General features: G+C 48.3%; 1 protein-coding gene across 1 annotated transcript in view; it reads left to right on the top strand.

The window, feature by feature from the left end:
- The window catches only part of VIT (vitrin), a 105134-nt gene that overhangs the window by 56179 nt on the left and 24946 nt on the right, over positions 1-24009 (top strand). Inside the window, exons 7-11 of the mRNA XM_043604176.1 lie at positions 5713-5904; positions 10690-10746; positions 17489-17533; positions 19003-19065; positions 23512-23659. Coding sequence (XP_043460111.1) covers positions 5713-5904; positions 10690-10746; positions 17489-17533; positions 19003-19065; positions 23512-23659 — 505 coding nt within the window. The remainder of the gene's footprint in view (positions 1-5712; positions 5905-10689; positions 10747-17488; positions 17534-19002; positions 19066-23511; positions 23660-24009) is intronic.

Raw genomic sequence — 24009 nt, 5'->3', positions numbered from 1 at the left:
GGCTCCCTCTCTTTCTCTCTCAAAATAAATTTTAAAAATAATAAAAAGCATTGGGGCGCCTGGGTGGCTCAGTTGATTAAACATCCGACTTTGGATCAGATCATGATCTCATGGTTTGTGAGTTCGAGCCCCATGTTGGGCTCTCTGCTGTCAGTGCAGAGCCTGCTTTGAGATCCTCTGTCCCCCCTCCCCACCCCCCGTCCTTCCCCTACTCGTGGACGCTCTTAGGCTTTCTCTCAAAAATAAATAAGTATTAAAAAAATTCCAGTGAGAACCATAAAAGGGGGGGGGGTCCCCTTTTTTTCCTATCCCGATGACACAATTCCTATAGAAATGGGGGGAAGCAGATGAGATGAAGATATGGGGGCCAGCAGTCACTTGCTCTGGTCTTGGCATGTGCGGATAACAGGCTTCCTAATCCCTCCAAGACGGTGAGTTAACAGGTAAATCAGGTCAGGATGACCCCCTCACAGCAAAGCAGCCTTCTTCCATGGGAAAAGAGCTCACTCAACAAATAGGAAACATCTTAAAAAAAAAAAAAAAAAACTACAAAGCACCTTGATTTGCCAGGGGCAGCTCCTTCTGATTTAAATGCTATTTCCCCAGGCAGGCAGCAACCGTCAGGCAGGCAGCTGGTATTGGGCTCGAGTCTCAAGCTACTCTGAACTAAGTAAAAACAGGTAAGTGTTGGTTCGGAGAAGCTCACCAAACCCGAGAAGGCGCATCGCTGGCACTACAGCGAGAGAAAGGGAAGGAAATGCTTCTCAGAGGGTTCTGAGCGAAAGTGGCCGGAGAGCCCCCTCCTGCTTCCCCTTGGCCACGTGCCCCGGCCCCTCCCACCCCCCAGAGGAAAATCAAAATCCATTACACTTGACTTTGCAGAGCCTCCTGCCCTCACAGCCTGTACCCACCAAGGCCACCCCGCCCCCCCCCCCCCCCCCCCCCCCCCCCCCCCCCCCCCCCCCCCCCCCCCCCCCCCCCCCCCCCCCCCCCCCCCCCCCGTCTTGGGAATAAGACAGGTTCCACCACCACTCTAGAGAGACCTTGGGCCACCCTCTGGTGGGAACCGCATTCAGGAATCTCGAGGCTCTTGACTTGCCTTCCACCGTGTTCCCCTTTGGAGGAAAGACATACGGAATTTGGAATCAAACCAATAGGGGTCCGAATCCTGGCTCTGCCACCTGTTGTCTGTGAGACCTCTTCTTGGCTTGGCTTCCGGGACTGTGACTGGTATGCAATGTGAATGCCTCTGTCAAAGAGGCCTTCACGGCGTCTGGCACGTAGTAGATGCTTAGTGAATAGATTACCTGCCCTCGTGTATAATCCTGACTCAGTGGCGGGAAGAGCAAACCCTCCCTCGTCACCCTGACCTCCAGACACTGCTGTTAACTGGGCTTCAGTGTCCGCACTGTCCTCCAGTGGGGGAAGGGGAGGGGTGACACAACACGACGATAAGTGTCAGCTACTGCCACTTGCCGAGTGCCCACCATGTGCCGGGCACTGTGCGGGCCCCTCACAGACGTGGTGCCTAGTTAGGACCCGGCCTTGTCAGGTCGGTCTGACCATCCCCGTTTTACAGCAAAGGAACGGTAGTGGCCAAGCTGCTGAGGCCTGAAGTCAGGAGTCCAGCCTGATGCTGGCTGACGGTTCTCAAATCAGATTTCCAGGGTCCGTCCCAGATGCAGCGCATCAGAATCTATGTGATTAGGGCCCCGGAGTCTGCATTTTAACGCCGTCGCTATGATTCAATGATGAGTCAGGTGTAGGGAGCTCTGAGGACCTCCCGCTGCTGTTGAGCAGGTTGTTCAGAACTGTTCATGACCTGGGGCGCCTGGGTGGGCTCCATTCGTTGAGCGTCCAACTCTGGATTTTGGCTCAGGTCACAATCTCACAGTTTGTGGGTTTGGGCCCCACATCGGGCTCTGCGCTGATGGTGTAAAGCCTGCTTGGAACTCTCTCTCTCTCTCTCTCTCTCTCTCTCTCTCTCTCCCTCCCTCCCTCCCTCCCTCCCTCCCCCCCCCCCCCCCCCCCCCCCGTCTCGCTGCCCTTCCCCCTCTCATGCTCACTTGCTCTCTCTCTCAAAATAAACAACTAAACTTAAAACTAAACTTAAAAAATTTAAAAAAAAAAGAACACTACATGACCTTGTCCATAGAGTAATATGTTAAGAGCCTAAAGGAAATTTTCACGTTTTCCCATGAAAATCTTTGAAAAGATTTCCATGAGGCTTCTGTGTATCTGACATTGTATGAAGAAACCATTTTAATGGTTTCGTTTCTAACTGCTCAAAAGGAACCTGGTGCAATGAGGAATTCACTTTGGGTCACATCAGGCGTTATGTTCCGTAAGGAATTGGGAGCAATTGGGGAAGAGCTCTTTCTCTGTCTTCATCTTAAAGACAGTTCTGTTCCAGGCAGGAGAGCAGGTGGAAACAACAGCCCATGGAAGACCATGGAAAACCAGACACATGGATCTCTTGGTTGAATTTATGACTTGCTTGAAAGTATCTGTGTCCTAAGCAGCTAACACGACTGGCTGCCATCAGGATATTTAATCTGCTCTCCAGCCATCAATGTTAGCAAAGGAAGACTGGGGGTGCTTGGAAACCTCACAATTAGCCAACGGTGTGAGAAAAAGACATTTCATGTTTTCAATATCTCATGAGTGTAAGGTGACAAAATTCATTACTGCTAGAAGTTTTATTTTTAATTGTGGCTTAATTAACAATTTCCAAGTAAAATGTACTGTAGGTTTTATATCTTTCTTTCCAAATTAATACTTTTATCCTATTTCATAAAATATATATGTTATTCTATTAAATGGCTCTTCCCTGTATGAAGCGGGTCCTACCTGGGCCCACATCCCCCTAACAAGACGCTAATGCTTCGGAGCATTTACCAGAGAGTAAGACAGAAGACTACTCCGGAGAAATCAGAAACTTCCCTAGGACTTGTCATGAAGGCTCAGTTCCTTTGAAGTCACGGAAATTTCATAAACCACGCAGGTTTGGTTTTGCCCAAGGACGGCGTGAAGACTGGCTGACCCCCCCAAAGCTGCTGCCAGCTCTTTAGCAATCGTCTGCCACCATCTCCGGGCAGATTTGAAGGTGACCTACTGTTAGCGACAACAGGGAAAAGGAGAGCCTGGATGGCCTACGAGAGCAGACTGAATGGCCAAACTCCAACCTGTGTCTGGGGCACTGTATGCTGATATGCTCTCCCGAGTCAGTGCTGACAGGTGACAGCGGCAGGGTGGGAAACGAGCAGATGCCAGTGCTGGGTGATGGGTCTAAATGCCCCGGCACACATGTGCCTGCGTGACCGGTCCAAGGTCATGGTGCTGACACTGTTTTCCCAGCATGCTGTACGATGTCAAAGAGGAAGATGGATGGTTCACAGGAACAGCACGGCACCTAATCTCAGATGCTGTCCCTTCGGCCTGCTGTTCTATGTACCAAAGATGCATATCCCTAAGCAGAGTTAAAAGCTAGAGCTGGGGGCGGGGAGCACCTGGGTGCCTCAGTTGGTTAAGCATCTAACTCTTAATTTCAGCTCAGGTCATCATCTCACAGTTCATGAGATTGAGCCCCATGTCGGGCTCCATGCTGAGAGCATGGAGTCTGCTTGGGATTCTCTCTCTCCCTCTCTCTCTCTGCCCCTCTCCTGCTCCTGCTCTGTCACTTGTCTCTCTCTCAAAGTAAATAAACTTAATAATAATTAAAAAAAAAAAGCTATGGCTACGATGCTGTGGTAAGCTGAAAAATGCCCCAGCACCACCAAAGATACCCACGTCCTTGTCCCTGGTATCTGTGAATTCTTCCATATACGGCAAAAAAAGAAAGGGGAGGGGTGCTTGGCCAATGGGATTAGGTTAAGATCTTTGGATGGGGAGACTATCCTGAATTATCTGGGGCAGGGGGAGACAGAGGGAAATTTGATACACAAGGAGGAGAGGGTCATGTGAAGACAGAGCAGAGAGAAACTCAGGATGTTGGCCTTGAGGACTGGAGGGGTGTGGCCACAAGCCAAGTAATGCCAGCAGCCACCAGACAATGGAAGAGGCAGAAAGCAGGTTCCGCTCACACCTTGACTGCTGACACCTTGAGGTCAGCGACACTGACAGCAGCCCAGTGACACTGAGTTCCAACTTTTGTCCTTCAGAGCTGTGAGAGAATAGATTTTTGTTGTTTTAAGCCAGTTTGTGCGTTTGTGACAATTTATGACAGCAGCACTAGGACACTAATACAGAGGAGCAGGCATAGGAGTTAATGTCCCTGCGGGGGGGCTCAGGTGACACATGTAACTGGTCCCTCCCAGGACTGGGGTGCTGTTCAGTTTGGGGACCATTTTGTGTCCCCTTCTGACACAGACCATGGCTGTCAATACAATATCCAATGCCCAGAGGATAGCCACTGGTGCCCTAAACCTTCAGAAAAACTGTCAGGGCCCCCAGAGAACTAACACATTAAGACTTGTTTACAATTGTGGAGGGGTGCCTGGGTGGCTCAGTCGGTTAAGTGTCTGACTCTGATTTCAGCTCAGGTCATGATCTCACGGTTCAAGCCCCACATCGGGCACGGAGCCTGCTTGGGATTCTCTCTCTCCCTCCTTCTCTGCCTCTTCCCCACTCACACTGTCTCTGTCTTCCTCAAACTAAATAAATAAAACTTAAAAAAATTTTTTTAATGTTTATTTGAGAGAGAGAGAGAGAGAGAGAGAGAGAGAGAGAATGAGCGGGGGAGGGGAAGAGAGAGAGGGAGACACAGAATCCAAAACAGGCTCCAGGCTCTGAGCTGTCAGCACAGAGCCCGACCCAGGGCTTGAACCCACGAACAGTGAGATCATGACCTGAGCTGAAGTTGGATGCTCAACTGACTGAGCCACCCAGGTGCCCCAACTAAAAAAATTTCTTTAAATCATGGAAACAATGTAAATCACTACACATGAATGAAGAGCACAATTTAGTAGAATCTAGGTGATCCTTACCATGTAATTATTTCCATTACCCCATTTTACAGATGAGAAAACTGGGGCCCAGAGGAGTGATTTGACTAGTCATGAACCAGTCTAAGCTAGAACATCTAGAATGCATTCTCTGAGAGTAAGTCACAGTGAAAGCCCCAAAGTTCCTTCCATCCCTAGGTCAATACTGACACAGGAAAAAAAAAAAAAAAAAGAAAGAAAGAAAGAAAAAGGTTCATAAACCATTGCTTCTGGTGTCTGGCAAATTAATTTGGCAGTAAATCATGTTCTGCCTTCTCAGTGTTGCTGTAGGATTTAACTTTTAAATATTTTATTGTTATGGGGCACCTGGGTGGCTCAGTTAAGCATCCAACTTCGGCTCACGTCATGATCTCACATTGTGAGTTCGAGCCCCGCATCGGGCTCCATGCTGTCATTTCAGAACCAGGAGCCTGCTTTGGATTCTGTGTCTCCTTCTCTCTCTGCCACTCCCCCGCTCACGCTCTGTCTCTCTCTCTCAAAAAATACGTAAAAAAAAGTTAAATATTTTATTGTTATTTAGTCTTTGGTTTGTTTATTGGCTCATTGTTCCCTCCAGATTGTACATTCCTTTCGGGCGGGTGGATTTTCTCCTCCGCAGCAGCTAGCAGAGATCTTTGCCCAAAGCTAGTGTTCAATAAGCATTCGTTTCTGTCCTGACGGGCCCACCAGCCAATTGGTAGGACTCAGTATAATTTCGTCTTTTTTACAGATGAGGCCACGAAAGCCTACCAGAAGCCACCAGTTCCAGGAACAACCACACAGCCAGTCACCCTGACGCAGGTAACGGGAGCCACTGTGACTGGAGCCGCCCACGCCAGCCTGCCAAAGCCGTCCCCATCGGCCGGCTCCACCAGCAGCAGCCTCAGACCCCAGCCCGTGGGCCTCAGGAGCGGGGAGCTGGGTCAGTAGGTAGACTGTGTGTTGTCATGCTCTAGGAAAGTAGGAGACGGGGCTTCCGGGGTAACAGCTCTGTCTGAATGCTCGTGCGGAGTCCCGCCTCTTGAGCTGGCTGAGGAGTAGCGCCGAGACCTGGGCCGGAAGTACGTGGTTGTGTCCTTCCAGACTCCAGGGGTAAATCTGAGCCTGATACACGTTAGGACCAAGCTAAGAGCTAAGCGACCCACGTGGAAGGGGCTTAAGACAAATTCGGAAGTGTGACTGCTGTTACCATACTTAGGAAGGTAGGACGTTACGTGAAACTTTCCCATTGCAAAAGCCGAGTCGAAGGGATAGTAGGCTTCAAGGTAAATGCTGTTGCGTTTTGTTTTAAGGGACAAACGTATGCTCCTGGAAGTCTTCAAATATTAGAAGCAAACAAAACCAAAACCAAAACCAAAACCAAACACAAACAAACAAAACTATAGGAAAAGCCAGACAGCTAAAGTTTTTATTCCCTTTCTGATTGCTTTTTATGTATCCATTTCTTAAATAGTGTTTTAGATTTAACCAATCTTGGTATTACATGGTATTACCTCAAGAGCTCATCTGATAACTCAGTCTCTAGTTTCTATGCAGGTTTTTATGCAAGCCATCCTAGGCTAACAAGACCATCTCATTTCTAAAGGTCTTCTAGAAAGAGTCCGGAACGTTCCACAGCAGGAGTGACAGCAGGTTTTTCTAAATATTTCCCACCTAGAGCCATTTTCTCTTTCTAGGAGGACGTGCCCAGGACTTGTTCCTTCAGCCTCACCTCCCGCCACACAGCAGGGCCCTTGCCTGTTCCATATCAGAGTCCAGCCATCCATTCGTCCTTTTTTCTAACAAATAACATCAGCACTTGCAACATGCTGGACACTTCGAAGCACCTTACAATTAGCCTATGAGATCCTCATAACCGAGCTACGTAATTAGATCTACGACTTCTGATTTCACTAATTCCTTGCATTGATGAGGAAACCAGAGAGAAGGGCAGTGAGGAAACTGGCCCAGGTCACACGGCTGGGAAACAGCAGAGCCACGATGGCACCCCAGCAGCCGGGTTCCCCCCTGACTGTCCTGCAGTAGGCATCCCTGCCATAAACGAACACCCCAGGCAGGAATGAAGCCATCCCAGAAGCAGGGGCCTGACCTGCCCTTGCCACGGATGGGGCAGCGAGGCCAGAGGATGTTAGGCACCCCCAACGCCCACTGAGGTGAAGAATAACAATGGAGCACGCAGTCAATGCTTCCCTGGGCTGGGCACCCTGTGTGCACTACTTTACTCAATGTTCCTAACTACTCTATGAAACAAGGGTTATTTTCATTCCATGGGATGAACAACCCCTGGAAGGATCGATGATGGAAAGTACCCAAATAAAAATAATTGCCGGGATACACAGGACATGACCCCCGTCCCTGCCCCCGTCATCCTGTTCCTGTGGAACCCCGGCTAACACGAGCACAGGCACATGATGCCTGACAGCAAGAGAAATAGGAAGCAAGGATCCTGGGTGGGAGAGACCCTCAAGCCACAAGCTTTCCTTCTTCATAACTTCAGGCTCTTGACTTTAGGGGCCCTTGATTCTCTCAGAGACTTTTGAGTGGTTGAGTAAGTTGTTTGCTCCTGGTGTCTCCTCGGAGGAGGTCAGTTTTTACATAACACATGTAATTAAACATGTGGCATTTTTATCTGGCTACACTGGGAGCTTGGAAATCCTGTGACAGGCTGGGCCTGTGCTGGTGGAAACCTCAAGGAACTTGATGTAGTGGCTCCTGACCTGGCAAAGCCTCATTATTCCTGGCTGGGGGACAGGGGCCGTTGGACAGCAGCCTCCCAGCCCGGCCGCCTCCCTCTTCAACCTCGGCCAGCGCCCACGCCGCCCCACAGCCTGCCAGGCAAACACTCAGAAGGAGCGCTCCATGCCGCCTCCACGGTAACTGCCAAGAAATGGGCCAGACTGGAAGGGGAGGAAGGGAGAGGGGGCATGAAGAAACCATGTTGCCCACTCAAAGGATTTGCTGTAGGAATGAAGAGAAGTGAAAATGGATGTTTGAAGGCCTCTGTCTTTTTCTTTTCTTAAGAAGAGTTTGTTGAAATACTTTCCACATATCATACAATTCACCCATTGAAATTGTACAATTCAGTTGTTCTTAGTATATTTGCAGAGTTAGGCAACCATCCCCACGATCGATTCTAGAACATTTGCATCATCCCCAAAAGAAACCTGTACCCATTAACTGATCCCTCCGTCCCCCAGCCCCAGGTAACCGTAAGTCTACTTTCACGAATGCCTGTTTTCATGTATGGCTATAGGTAGCTGGCTGTGATCTTGTAGCCCAACTATATTAAGTCATAATCAGTACACAGATAATTCCTTTTTTTCTTCAAATCAACTGAGAATGTTCTGCCAGCTCTAACAGAGCAACTCTCCTATTGCTGATAGATAAGTTACTGCCTTTATTAAGGGTTTTCTCCTCTTTTGTATTGACAAGAGTCAAAAGATTGTAGAAGTGTGTTGTAGATGGGGTGTCCAGGTAAAACCTAATTTATTTGTTTATTCAACAAATATTTATTGAGAGCCTGCTATGTGTCAGGCACTGCCCTGAGATCCTGGGCTACACCCGTGAACACACCCTACCAAGATCCCTGCAACGGGTCCCTTCAGCTTAGGACACCTAAAAGTGTGTACCAGAACAGGAGCAATCTGCCTCTGGGATCAACGAGTATCTTTGCTCTACAATAAGATAAAAGGCTGCCTCTCAGACGGAACATAGGAACTTGGAGGGAGTCTTGCGGAAGGTGGAAACTTTGTAGCAGGAAAAGACAGGGGCTCTCCCAGCCCAAGAAGAGGAGCTGATACAGATGGAAGAAAAAGGATGGGTCTGGACACCCCTTAACTGACCCGTGAATAGGCAAACCTAACAAGACAGTGAGGAACAAATCAAGGCTGGGGGTAAGGGAGCCAAGAGCCAGAGCAACAGAGACTTTTCAGAGGGACAGGAGTGAGGCTGTCCGTCATGAGAGAAGCCAGACTACACGGGCACCACAGAGCCACATCCCACAACCAGAGAGGGCAGCCAGTAGAACCAGATCCGTAGATATGCTGGGGAAGGAGTTCTGGAAAAGATGGAAGATCCCTCCAGGCCTGCTCTGCAGGGTCAGCTGAATCTACCGCAGGCTTACAAGGGTGGGGTGGCTCTGCTGGGCATGATTTTCCTAGTCGGGTTCCTTTCAAGAAGTGCCACAGGTGACTCGGGAGACCTAACATTACATGTGCCCACGAAGAAGGGTAAACCAAGGAAGGGAGCAGAGCGCCGCCTGGTGGCAAGACATGCGGGCAGCCGTGGTCATTCACCTTCTCGCCGTTTATCTCCTCTCTGAAAGCGTATCTGTCTTTAAGTTTATCTGGAAAACTTAGGTCTTCAAGTCCAGTCTTACAAATAGTAAGAAAAAGATGAACATTCCCATGGAAAAATAGGTGAAGGTCATGACCAGGCAAGCCACAGCGGAAGAACTGTATATGACCAATAAATAGAGCAGAAGATGTTCAACCTTCCCAGGAATCAAATCAATGCAAATTAAGCTATACCACATCCTTCTTCACCAATTCACATGAGAAACTGAGGATACGTGGTTTGGGCAAAAGTGTAGAGAAACGACCCAGAATTTGCACTTACTGGAATGTATCCTGAGGTAACGTCATCTGAGGGGGACAAGGAGCCTGGACACAGATGTTGTTCCTAACAGAAAAAGAAGTACAAGCGATTTAATTGTCCACCATCAGAATGGTTAAAGCAATTAGCACACAGCTATTATCATTTTGATGAATATGTGCACCTCCTGGCAGGAGACTGGCCTGTGGTGGGTTGTTAACTCAAGGAAGGAGTCGACAAAACAGCACGGGTGCTGATCTCACTTTTGTGTACCAGCAACCGGAGGATAGAGAGATTGCATGTGGGTTCTTGCTATACACGGCATATATTTTCACAGTGAGCACATGTTATCGTTACAATGAGACAGAAAACAAAGTTATTTAGAGTTTGTATTCAGACGGATGGAACAGAGTCAAAGGGAGGGAAACGTTGACTTGTGGACAGTTTGGGTTTTAAGAGAAATTGATATTGTTCCATGACCTTTTTTTTCTCTCCCCCTCCCTGAAACTTGGTTCCTTCTTTCAGCTCATTTCCCATGGTTCCCTCTTTATAAAATCCCCCTCCTTCCTTTTAAAGCCTTGCTTCAGAGCAATTGCCCAATAAATAATGAACACCGAAGTTGCATTTGATTTTCTCATAAAGTAATTAAGGATAACCCTTCGTGTGCCTTTAAAATGACTGAAAGCTAATGCTATTTGAGTCAATACCCTGTTAACGCCATTTAAGCAAATTGTTAAATGTTAAGTGACATTGCTATTGAAGGATTACTTTAACCTCCTCAGGAGTGGCACCGTTGAGAATTATTGTAAGAATAACAAAGTATAAAAAAAAAATATGGCACTTTAGTAAAAGATAGATACTTTGACAATTGTGAAATACAAGGGTGATTATTATGTGGAATTTTCAGTCAGTATTTTGAGTTAAATCCCTGCTCCACCCCCCCCCCCGACTTTTTTTTTCCATTTCAGTGCCTCCTCGGGGTAGGTTCAGACCGCCCAAGGACAAAGCTTTACCTTAGCTCTGACCTTGGTAATGTCTTGCTAGGCTGGATCATGGAAAGAATGAGAACAGTTCAATGAAAATTCATGCTCTGACCGGTCAAATGTTATTACAGATCTCTGGGCCACCAGCACCTACACAAGCGGCCAAAACAGCCCCCGCACGGATCCAGGTAAGAACCTGAACTCACCTTTCCAGCTACTGATGGAAGTTAAGCGTGTTTACATGAGCTTTGTCATTCCAGATCCTTGCCATTTGATTTAGATTTGGACAGAGGGCATTAAACCAGTGATGCCAACAGGAGACACTGCTCAGGGGCCCAGCTTGTGAGGAAACTTGAAAGGAATGCAAAGCTTTCACCCATGGCTGTTCCCTCAAGGCACTTTTGTGCAGGTTATGATGGAAATTCCTAAGGATTCAGTAACTAGGCTCTTGTAAACCTGAAAAGGGATACTCTCTGGGGTTTATGCTTGAGGAACTAGGGTAAAAGAAAGAGAAAAATTTGTGGCTTTGTCTAGGGAAGGGCAGAGCCGATCTTGCTGGGGTAATTCTATGATATGGAGAATAGAAGCCCATTCTCTCTCCTCCAGGAATTCTGTGACTTATGACACTCCCAGCAACCCTTTGTTCACGTCTGTGTGGATCCCTTAAAGTTTGGCCCAAGCCCTGGGATGGCAGAGGGACGAGGCAAGTAATTCTCTTCTCTGTGATGCCCTGGAGGCCTGCAGAGATTAGAAAGAAAAATCCAGCAGGGCCGGGTGCTTTCTACAAACTGTGCTCAGGGCCTGGGCCACAAGCTGATCCACTTGATCCAGGGACACAAAGCCTTTTGCAGCCACAGGGCACTGCCATGTGGGGCCTGGGTCTCCCAAGGAAAAGAGTCCAGGTTTTACTCTTGCTGGGGGATACCAGTCTGTCCTCCGCATGTTAAAAGATTCCTAGAGACTGTAGGTTCTGTTTTGCTTTGATACTGGATCAGAGCAGGGGCTCCATGTGGTCCCCCTCTAGTTGCTGCCCAACTGTACCTTTGCCAAAGCACATGCTGTTGTCCTGGACAAAGGGTTTTAGGAATCAGATCTCTGGGCAAGGCAAGGGTTCCAAGGCCATTCTAGCCTTCAGTAGGCCCCCGGGACCCTTTAGGCAGCCAGGCACGGGGCACTCCCACACCCTGTCCCCTTGGCTAGGATCTCTGCCTCCTCCACCACCGCCAGAAGGAGAGCCAAGCTCAGCCAGCTTGGCTGACCTCCAAGGAAGATCTGAACCGGGGGCACTTATACTAGGGGGCAAATTACGGGAGGAGAGCAGACTGCTGGTTGCACCTGAATCAGCTGATGCCGTGTGATCCCATCAGGTATCCAAAGTCAGGATTCTCCCAGAGCTGCTTTCCAGAAGCCTGCTGGAGCACAGGTCAGCCAGGGTAAGCTGCCCGCTGCTCACCAGCCGTGCTCCAGCACCCTTGCAAATACCTTACTCCCCATGCACTGGCTGCTGGCCCCTGCCACATGGTCAGAGTCTGTGGGCATGCCAAGGCATTTTACCTTCTAGAAAACGTCTCTTTGCTTTGTCTGTTCTTGGTGTGTCAAAGAGAAAAATCTCCAGCCGTGCAGACACCCAGTAGCTCTCATGGGTTGGGTCTGCTTGAGAGGCTCCCGCCTGGGCGGCCTATGCCCCCACCTTGCACACCCCAGGACCCGCCTCTGGGATTGATTGAGCTCACATACACCACAAATCAGACACGGCTCAGGGGGTGGTTGGTAATGAGGCACATTACCTGATCTCCAAGCTCCTACTTTTGACTCCCAAGAATCCAAGGTTACTTTCAGTGATTGACCCCATTCTCTTTTTCTAATGCTACCTCTCTAGTTCTCTAGCTCTGAGCCCTCATTCCTTTGCCTTTCTCTTTCATGCTCCCAGCCATTATGCTCCATCTTCCTAAACTTTCCAGATGCGCCCAGCTGCCTTTGTATCCTCAAATCCTACCCATTTCTGCGGCTCCTTCCCTCACCGTCATCCCTGGAACTTTGCTCTGAACCACCCACCCACCCCCAGAGAGCCCTGGCCTCGGAGTGTCTCCTAGCCCACGGGCACCCAGGCCTCACCGGTCCCGCAGCCTCGTTAGGGCTCCTGCCTGTGGGCAGAAGCCACTCGCACACCGTGAGCAAAGGCAGGTCAGAACGTTTGGGGCTCTTAGATACCCTCTGTCAGGCTCTCACCTCAGAGGTAATCAGGCCTATCAGGCAAGTTGCCCAGTTCTTCAGCTAGAAAATCACTGAGACATGGAATTGGGATGAATTGCATAAACTGCCTCCGGTCTGATTCCCCACCGAATATGCCAGAGAAAGGCTTTTGCCCCACGTCAGATACCTTTGAGTGAGCGGTCAGGAGGGGTCCCAGCCCTCTCACTGTTAGACGTAACTATCTAGAACTTAGGCCCATTGATCCTAATTTGGCTAAACTAGTGTGTCTCAGAGTGAAGCCTGAGGACCCTGCTCATGGGGATCCTGGGATGTCCTCCCTGCTCCCACCGCACAACTGAGTGAGGCCAGACTTTCTTCTCGTCCTTCAACCGAAACATGTCCCAACAGACTGAGGAACAGATATCAGATTCCCACAGTCTTCTGTTATGCCAGGCATTGAAGAAATTTGTCACCCTTGTCACTGAATTATTTTGGAAAATAGCTATTTCTCGTGTTAAAAAAAAAAGCATAATAAATGGTGAAATAGTTAACATTCTGTTTCAAATGACCGAGCATTTTGATTTTTAGTAGGATAACACACAAACAAGAACCCCTTGGGGTCTTTGATAATTTTTTTTTAACATTTATTTATTTATTGAGATACAGAGCACAAGAGGTGGAGGGGCAAAGAGAAAGGGAGACACAGGATCCAGGCTCCGAGCTGTCAGCAGAGAGCCCAACGCAGGGCTTGAACTCATGAACCGTGAGATCATGAGCTGAGCCAAAGCTGGATGCTTAACCGACTGAGCCACCCAGGCGCCCCTTCAATCATTTTTAAGAATATGAATTTGAGAGCCTTTCAAATATACAAAAGGAGCCTTCACATCCACCTTACGTCTCATCTTTTCTAGGATAAATTTCTCCGGTTCCTCCCACAGGTCTTTCTGTGACCTGGCAGATTGTGACCACAGTCCTTGAAAGACTCACACAGAGCACTCAGACCAGAACACAATGCCACCCACGAGGGGTGTGTGCCAGGGCACTGCCTCTCGCTGCCTAAATATTCTGCTTCCATCATGGCAATAACTCAGTAACTCAAGTCACCAGGGTGTTTTTCTCTTGCACTTCTACAGAAGCAGGTCACATCCGTCCTGTCTTTGTGCCATTGAGTCTTTGAACCCAACTTAGAATATCACACTTATCGCTGTGAAATTCCTCAGTTTTGTCTCTTGCCATCTTCCTGTATCTTAATTCTGTCATTTAGTGTATTAACTATCCTTCCAACTTTTCTGTCATCCGCATAATTGATTAATGTGCCACCTGCCTCTTTTCTCATCACTGATACAAATCTATACCACATGGGACCAAATCTCAGAGCCCCACTAAATACCTGTGTTTAAGGCAACCCATTAACAGACGCGGACAGCTATACATGGACCTCATGAGATTGTCGTTGGCCTCAGTAGTTCATCCTCTCCTCCACAGGACGCCAGACTTAAAACCCACCTCCCACCATGCCTTCTGCCCAACCTCCCCAATTTAAGCCACCATCCCCACTGCAGAGGAACTGTTCTTTAATTAAAAGAAATTCTATTTCCTGAGCATGCTAGATGTCAGACACTGTGCTTTGCATTAGGACTACAAAGACAACTAAGATATTTTCAGGTTCTGGAATTCTGCCTCCACAGGTAGAAGGCCCCACACCCTGGTCCTTCAGAGTCATCCGTAAGGCCACTGCCACCTCTGGCCTCCACTGCCAGGCCCTGCCCCTCCTTCCAGCACCCTCTGAGTGGGGACAGGAGCCACCTTGCTAGCATGGCCACGCCAGCTGTATTTCCAGGGGAAGGAGGGTGCTTCTGATGATTTCAGTTAGAACTCGGTGACTTTGCCTCAGAACCATTCTGCTTCTGCTGTCTGGCTTCAGGCTACCATGTTCGATCCAATAGGCTTCACCTGCCTGGAAACCCAACCATGGAATTAATGTTGTCTGCACGCGAAAAGGCTGCCAGGTCCCAAACCAATATCCCACGCCAAGCTGGGAGGGCAACCCGTCTGTAAACCGAGCATTATGGATGCGTCGGTGACAGATCAAGTGCCTAGAACCTTGGACTGTCCTCAGCCTGCTCTGATAGCCCTTGTGCTCTCTCTGGCCCAGCCAGCGGCTCTGCGAGTGCGTGCCATTTCACTACAGCAAGAGGGAGCTGTCCACGGGGACCGTGCGACTCCAGGCAGGGAGCCGGGCCAAGGGAAGGAGGGTACGAGGGTGCCCCAGCTCCGGAGGCCTGCTGCCTCTCAGACCGCCACCTCCTAATACTCACACTCCAGGGGACTCTCTGGGGAGAACCCGGTGGGGGGGGGGGGGGCGAAGGGCCAACTGTGCTTCTGCCCCATAAAACTTTACAGCCCTAAGGGCCGTGTCTTACAGCTCCCGCTTGGGTCCTGTGCTGGTCACCTCCAGATGTGCAGGGAACGGAAGCTGTCACCAGTGCAGAGGTCATCACCAGGGTCTCAGAGCAGGGATATGGGGGTCCCCCACATTTAGCGTGAGTCACGGGGAGTGTGCCAGGTTGTGTGTCCTTCAGTGGCCTAAGATGACCCTGAGATGCCAACGTGACAGTGACTTCGCACGTGTGATGAACAGGGGGTGATTAAGTGCAGGCTCTGGAGCCTGAGCTCGAAGTTCAGCTCGACCTCTCCCTGTGCCTCAGCTTCCTCACCTGTAACGTGAGGTCGCAGCCGTAACCCAACTCACGGGGCCGTTGTGACTTAAACTTGCAAAGTGCTTGGCCAGTGCCTGACGCCAAGCGCGCTCTTAGTAAACGTTAACAGATCTACATTTTTTCCATGGAAATCCTTCAGAGCCAGTTCTTCCCTTAGACGCTGACTGTATCTATGAGATGACCAAGCAAGTATCGTCCCAAAAAATAAGTCCTTGTTTTTTAAGACTGGCTTACACTTTGCAGTGTGATTTTGTACACATTAACCTCTGTGGGAAGCAGGTCAAGGCAGGTGTTCATGACCTCAGCTTTACACAGGAGAAAACTTGAGGTCAGAGAAGGTAGGCAAGTCCCCCAACCCCCCGGCCAAGGTTGGGTAGACAGAGGATGGGTCTTCCAGTGCCTTTTATCCTCACATCACCTGGTTACTCTTCAACATCAGAAAGTCAGTGTTCTCACAGACTTCCTTCCCATCACCACCAAGTCCAAAAAACACCAAGTCTCAGCTGTCCAAATATTTTTCAGCCTCCAGCTTTTGGATAAGTGATTTGGTTCATGCTTGTCCCAAACAAATATAAGTGGCACCGACAGAAAGACAGGCTCCCAGGACAGGAGGAAGGGCTTGGTTCCCTACTGTCAGGGAACTGTTTCTCTCTTGCTAAAGTATGCCCAGAATTCTAATTCGTTGTAGCATTCAAGGGTGCTGAAAGCCTTGGGCAAAAACTGAGATGCTACCAGACTCGTTCTTCAAGGAAAGGGTGAAGTGCGTGTGTTTACCAGTAGGTGGCGATAGAGAAATGAGACGAGCCGACCGTTTAAACTTCTAAGTCATAAATATTTGAACAGGGAGATCATCTCACCCAACCTGCTAATGTGATTCGCAGAGAAATTAAGGTTCACAGAGGGTAGGAGACTTGTTTAAGGTGTACACCTGGTTAATGGCTGAGCCAGATTAAACTCAGTTCTCACCACTAAATCAGAATGTGCACAAACGCAGACAGCCTTTCAAAATAGCCGGGCACCTTCATCCTATGAAGGAAAACATCACTTCTTTTGGGTGTGTTACTCATTTCGGCCTGCCGCAAAGCTGATGGGCTGATTACACTTTCTGAGCTGGGGAGGTGGGGACAGAAGGAAGGGACAGAGGAAGAGAAACAGCTATTTTGGTGTCCTTATGAGGCTTCATAACACGTTTGTGCTGCTTCTGAGCCCCTCCTGGCCATGATTCTCCAAAAGACGTCAGGGACTTTTGGGTAAGAATCCCCCTCCCTTCCTGACCACGCTTTCCACCTTATCAACCCCAGTTTATAGTGGGGCATTAAACATTTTACTGCACATAGAAATGCCCGGTGACTCTGCTTTATTCTGCATGAGGCACACAATGAGCAGCCGAGCCCCAGGAAATGAGTGGACTGCCCACTCCCTGACGGGGCCAGATTTGTTCTGTGTGGTTCTAAGGAAGAGAACATAAAATAGATGGGTGAGTCAAATGTACCTGAAATGATATTGGGTATATGCTGGGCGCTTAGTAAGTGTGGATGGAGGGGTGGATTAAGATTTCCGATCAATACGATGAAAAATTTTCTAACAGTCTCAACGGTCCGAGAAGAAATGTACTGTCTTGGTTGGGTATGTAATGAGTTCCCTGTCTCTGGCGGTATCCAAGCACCAGCCATCCACTCACTTGGTAGTGATGTTGTGGAAGCATGCTGGGGAGGTTGGTCTGGATTGGATGAGCTTTTAGGTCCCCTTGAATCCCGGGATTTTTATAGTCCATGATTCTTGGTTCACAGTAAAAGAAAGGAAAGGGCAAAGATGTTTTTGTCTTTGGTTTTCAGAGCTTCCCACGAGAAAAAACGCTGTAGGTTTTAGGTGGTATCTTCCTAACGTCTGGTCCCGTGTTCTTTTATTGAACTCTCTGCCACAAGTGGAAAATGTTATCATCCGGGCAGTTCACTTGAAAGTTTCTGCTGGTTTCACCTAAATAACAAGTTTGCTTCTTTTTAATTTTGAAAATCAGGGGAAATGGACTTGTGGAAACCTGGATCGGTCCTTTTAGATGCAGGTAATTATACAGCCCAACCCCCTGGCCACGACTAGATGGAGACATAGGATTACAGAATCACGAGAGTCTGATAATCCAGCTGGTGGCACAGAGGCCACTGTTGTCCACCGGATAACGAAAGGGAAGTGAGAGTCATGAAGACCCGAACGTACAAGGGAGTGAGTTCCTCACCCCAAAATTAGGTTTAGAGGCTCACTCCATCTCAAAGCACACTCTGACTTCCCTCTATTGCCCTGTCCTTCTTTGCAAAGTGGTATTCAGCTTGGCCCTTGACATGAATGAGTGTTGCTCGCTGTTTACTGTTTACTGAATTAAGGGTCTGAAACTCCAACAGCAAACACAGCCTTCTGGCTCTCGGTCTGAGGGTAGATTTTACTGGTAGGGAACGACGGGGTGGAGGAGAGGCCTCTGGCCTCACGTTTCTTCCCCCCTCCCTCCAACATGGAGCCTTGGACAGTTTCCCTGAGAGGCTCCTGGCTGAGAAATGCCGTTAGACACCCAAAGTGAATTTTCAAAATGATGTGAGGAAGTGGGATGAGCAGACTGACCTTTCATGAAAAGATGAAATCATGTGCTTGGCAAATTGGAAAAACTAACAAGCCTGGAGAAAGCTCACCACAGCCAAGAGCAGAGCCCCCCGCACTTCCCTCCTCTGACGGAGCCTCTGGGAGGGCACCCCACACTCCAGGCATGCTGAAAATAGGAAGACCAACTTCCCAGGCCATCTTATTGATGGTCTTTATTCCCTTATATCATACATGTGTGAATTTGGCTTCCATGTAAATGGCTCTAAAGCACTTTCCCAAGGCTGAAATTCAACACACACACACACACACACACACACACACGCACTAAAAGGACAAAACCCTTTTGTAGCTTCCCCTCTAATCTCAGGCTGTGGAGGGGAGGGGTTGCGTTCTAGACCCTCTCACTTGTTGGAGTTGCTGGTGTCTTATCTCCTGCCCTGCAGCTTGCATCTGCGCCCCCCCCCCCTTAGACTGGCCATGTGTCTCACCCATCTTCGTGCATTGACTCAGTCACCAAATGTTGACCGAGGACCTATGGTGATAGGCACCATGAAGGTTTATACGATGGGTAAGACACATGCCCTGACCTTGAGATTTTCAGAGTTTTACAGAGGGATAATTCACACTGGCAAAGTGCTTACTGCTTGCAGGTAAGAAAACTAAGGCTCAGACAGACTCAGTTAACAGGCAGTAGGTAACAGAACTCAAGTCTTCTGACTTCAGACCCCTGAGCACCCATAAGCTGCCATGTCTTTTGTAGACTGTCAGTAATTCAGTCTTATCTCTCAAGGTGGGGGTGGTGTGGAGAAGAACACAGTCAGCCTGTAGCCAAGCCCCTCGCCCTGCAGCTGGGTGTGAATATCCATTATGTCCCCATCCCTGGGGTAAGGCCAGATGCTTCCTGTTCTTGTAAGTCACCAAAAGTTTTACTGCTCTTTCCAGGATTTGTTCCAAAAGAAGAATTAAGCACACAGGCTTTGGAGCCGCTATCCCAGGGAGATCCAAGTAAGTTAACTGACAACTAGAAACCCATAGTGGCCGTGACATCCAATCTGCTTCCCTCTCTCCCCGCTTACTCCCACCCAAACCCACCTCTTTCCCACCCTGGATCTATTGATCTCCTCTCTTCTGTCACTTTGTTCTAAGGGGAAAGGGAAGCTTATGGAGGATTTAAACTGTGTACACGAAGGGGAGAGGATCGGATTTTTTAAACATCACTATGGCAACAGGGTGGGATGGAAAAGGGAGACAAAGGAGGGGGGTAGAGGAGGAGACTGGCTTGCCAGCAGGGCCAGGGGCTTACTGGGCATGAGGGCAGACAGAGCTCTGAGCTGGAACTGGAAATGGAGAGAAACAGGAAACAGAGAGGAAGAATCTAGAGGCTTGGAGGGGGAGGTATGAGAGAGGAAGCAGCTGGGATAATGGTACTGCCATGAGGTCCACAGGGGTCCACAGATGGTTTCTGTCTTCCATCTTCTGAAAGACATTTGGTCCAGTAGGTGCCTGACTCCCCAGATCTGACTTGAGAAGGAGGAGCCCCCTGGGAATTCAGAGTTGGAAGATGATGAGCTAGGGTTTAAAACCAAGGTCATGAGAACAGGAAAGGTGACCTAGGGAAACCAGAGGGCTTAATCGTGAAGAACTTCCAGGGTGCCTGGGAGCCTTAGTTAAGCATACGACTCTCGAGTTCGGCTCCAGTCATGATCTCATGGTTTGCAAGATTGAGCCCTGTGTTCGGCTCTGTGCTGACACAGTGGAGCCTGCTTGGAATTCTCTTTTCTCTTTCTCTCTCTCTCTCTCTCTCTCTCTCTGCCCCTCCCCCACTCTCTCTCAAAATAAATAAATGCATTTTTAAAAAGTGAAAAAACTTGAAGAACTTCAGCACTAAATAGGTGGAGAAGCCACCTGAGGATACCAGACAGGAGGGATCCGGGCGGGGTTGGGAGGGAAAGAGGAAAACCGAGAGGCAGGTGAGTGCTACAGGCCCAAGGGAGCACCCACAGATTCCCCTAGAAAGTCGCTGGAAGTCAGCTACCAGGGCGCTGTGAGCCCCAACCCAGCTGTGTGTGAGAATCACCTGAAGACTCAAGATGTCCAGTTCCTGCTCATACCTACTGAATCCCACTCACCCTAGATCTTGCTACTCAGTGTATGGTCTGGCCACATCAGCATCACCTGGAGGCCTGTTAGGAGGGCAGAATCCCACGCTCTACCCCAGACCTACTGAGTCAAGTGATTTCTTTGCACATCAAACCTTAAGAAGCACAGCCCAGAGAGATTCCCAGGCATTCTTATTTGTTGAAGCTGCATAAGCGACTCTGATATATATCCAGGGTTAAGAAGCACTGGCCTAATGTATGAGACAACACAAAGCATTAATCTATAAAAATTGTGTCATGTTGGAGAAAACCAAAGCAATTAAGAAAATTGGTAGATTGATTCCCGTAGACACTATATCTTACCTTTTCTTCCTCGTCTTCCAACTTCTGCCCTCTGTGACCGTAATAAATTGTTCATGCTGAACATTTAGTAACTCAGTTCTATCCTGTAGTAGTGATGCCATCTACATATCGGCATGTTTTCCTCTCAATACGAGAAAGCCGCTGTGTCTCAGTGAGCACATGCGCAGAGCTGAAAGCCAGATCATTAAAGCATTCTGGGCAATGGGGAGCACAGGTGATTCCAATGTCAGCCATCAGGTAGTAGTAAAGAGACCTAAGCAAATAGAGAGCATCTCAACTTCTTTAAAGCTTAGCTATGAAGTGAACACTTGAATCCTGAACAAGGTTCAAGTTGTAAGAAATGAGAAAAAATTTGTCCATGAAGAAGAGGCTCATTGCTTTATTTAAGTAAGCTCCACACCCAACATGGGACTTGAACTCCTGACCCTGAGATCAAGACTCAAAGTTCTACAAACGGACCCAGCCACGCGCCCCGTGGGCTTTATTTATTTAAAAAGAAAACCACCCTTAGAGTGCCTGGGGCTCAGTCGGTTAAGCATCCAATTTCGGCTCAGGTCATGACCTCCCGGTTCCTGAGTTCAAGCCCTACATCAGACTCCTTGCTGTCTGTGAGGAGCCTACTTAGGATCCTCCGTGTCCCTCCCAGGCTCAAAAATAAACATTCTTTAAAAAAAAGAAAGGAAGTCACTTCGGGGCCTTATTCTAATTAACAGTTATTAAAAAAAAGACTTTTCATTTTAAAAGGCATATTGAACTAATCTACTGACATCTAGAAGAAAAAGCCCTGTTCAGGAGTGCTTCTCAAACTTTAATGTGCACACAGGTCACCTGGAGTTCTTGCTGAAATGGGGATCTGATTCTGTAGATCTGGGTGGAGCCTGGGAGTCCTCATTTCTAGCAAACCACAGGTGCCTGCCTGGTGAGCGGCAAGCCCTGAAGAACACCACTGCCACCTGCTGGCAACAATTCTCATTGCAAGCTCGGACATAGGAAAGAATGGGCCCCCCCTGTGTGGGGTACATCAGTAGCCCTAGAACTGTTCTGCTTCTCTTCTGCTTTTTCCCAGGCTTCTGTGACATCTTTAAGCTTCACTTCTTGATTTTCTTTGATTCCTGTAATATTCATCTCAAGGATCATGCTTGGGTATAGGCAGTTTGGGGGCAGCAAAGACAGGGGAAGCCAGCAGAAAAAGAAGAGTTGGCCGGCACTAAATGTCCAGGCAGACAGGAAGCAAAAGTTTGCAAGATCCACTAATGAGCCAAGGCACTGATTCCAGATGGAGCAGAGTCAGCCAGTCCCAGAGAGGTCGCTGTCATCGCCTACTTCTCCCCTTGCTTTCATTGCCATGCACCAGTGCAAGATAATGAAGCACATTCTCAGATACAACTTTTTTCCCTTAATCTGCCAATTCCGTAGTATCACTCTTTAATAAGTATTTCTCATCAAATCTGCTTAAAACTGTGTCAATTCATGTCCATTTCTTGTTCTCATTATATATGTGTATATATATATACATATATATATATATGTATATATATATACTTTGATTGATTGGTAGGTAGATGGATATCCCTCCCTGCCCACCGACCTCCTTCTGGGGAAGGGAAGACCCCAGTCGCATGGAAGCAATACAACATGCATTGGAGAGAAGAGAAGGCTGAGAGTGGCCTCATGGGCGATCCTATGGCAGCTTAAAGAGATCCAGGCTTGTTCAGGCAGCTGCGGCCACCAAGCACAAAGGGCATCACTGGTCCTTGTGTCCTCGTGGATGCTCCAGCCCAGAAATTCCCAATTTTACTGTCCCCCTCTCTTTTTCTCCACGTGGAACTGTGCTTTGAAATATTTTTGTCTCCCAAATTGCAGTTGTTAAACGATTCATTCCCCATTTTTTTAAATGTTTCTTTATTTTTGAGAGAGAAAGAGGGCACAAGCAGGGGAGGGGCAGAGAGAGAGACACACACACACAGAATCCGAAGCAGGCTCCAGGCTCTGAGATGTCAGTGCAAAGCCTGACGTGGGGCTTGAACCCACAAACCATGAGATCGTGAGCTGAGCTGATGTCAGACGTTTAACCAGCTAAGCCAGCCAGGCACCCCTCCCCGTTTGTTTGTTTTTTTTTTTATTGATCAAAGGGATACATACCTCCCAATAAGAACTTCTGATCAGCTTTGAATAATCAGTTTTATCATACTAAGGTGATGCAATTTCAGTCGAGAGCAAAGAAGACACTATTAGCCTATGTGGCTTTCCACCAATTTCTACAGCATTTGAGAGGCCGAGAATAGCTCTTCGCCCCCACCTCCAACATAACCTCCATATATTCATGAAAGTCCAGGGATCCTAGCCAGAAAAATGTCCCAGTCTTTATCACAACTAAAAGAAAGGGAAAAATTCAAAGACTGCTACAAACAAGTACTGATAGGTGTAGATAATTCTATGGTTAATTCTATGGTTGCCTTACCCAGGGACATGACGAGAAGATTGGTATTAATTTCTCATTCTACTATTCCTGCCCTCCCCTCCGCACTGGCCTTGCTGATTTTTTCTTGCCTTTATAAAGACCCAACACATAATTCTACAAAATTAAGACGAGAGTTAGCACAAGCTCCTGAGACTCAGTCTTCGTGAATTCTACATCTAGGGGTCTGAACCTACATGGTCTGAGCCTAGGAAACCATCCTCAGGATTTCCCCAAACTTGAATGGGAGGTCATTGCTTCTGAAGTCTATCAGTGTGGCTGGGGCAGAGAATTCTAAAACATTTATAGAAATAAGTACTAGTCCAAGTGTCCCGGACCTTGGGGCCCAGTGAAAATCTGTCAGGAATATAAATAAGTGAATATACCCCGCATCTTGCCACTTTTTTTTATTTTCTTTTCATTGGATTATCGGGGGGGGCGGGCTCTGATGGGGAAAGAGGGAGGGGGAGAATGCCCAGGTTAATGCAATGAGAGATCATCAGAATAACAGACCCCTTTTCCATTCCTCAGACTGCAAAATTGACTTGTCATTTGTAATTGACGGGAGCTCAAGCATTGGCAAACGTCGGTTCCGAATCCAAAAGCAGTTCCTGGCTGATGTTGCCCAAGCTCTTGACATTGGCCCTGCCGGTCCACTGATGGGCATCGTTCAGTATGGGTAAGTGCTGTGAAACCAAGTGGCGTCGCATACTTAATCTTGTGCCACAAATAATACCAACGCATCCTAGAGCATAAATTCATGTCTTCCCTAATACAAATGTAAGTGAAAGAAACTGAAGCAATTCAGGTGCCATTTAAGAAATCTGATTCTTCCAGAAGGGAAGGACAGGTTAATGAACATTTGGAAGTAAATGGCATTTGCACTTCCGATTGGTAGAGAGGATATTTATCTGGGAAGGAGGAGAGCTGGAATCCAGTGTTCGCTCCGCCCACAACAAGCACGTGGCCTCAGGCTAGGCCTTCGCCTCTCTCTCGTCCTCAGTTTTGTCATCTGTAGATGAGGAAGGT

Source organism: Prionailurus bengalensis, chromosome A3 (genome assembly GCF_016509475.1).
Source record: "Prionailurus bengalensis isolate Pbe53 chromosome A3, Fcat_Pben_1.1_paternal_pri, whole genome shotgun sequence".
NCBI lineage: Eukaryota > Metazoa > Chordata > Mammalia > Carnivora > Felidae > Prionailurus > Prionailurus bengalensis.
The sequence above is the reverse complement of the archived record's forward strand: the minus strand, read 5'-3'. Positions and strand labels throughout refer to the sequence as shown.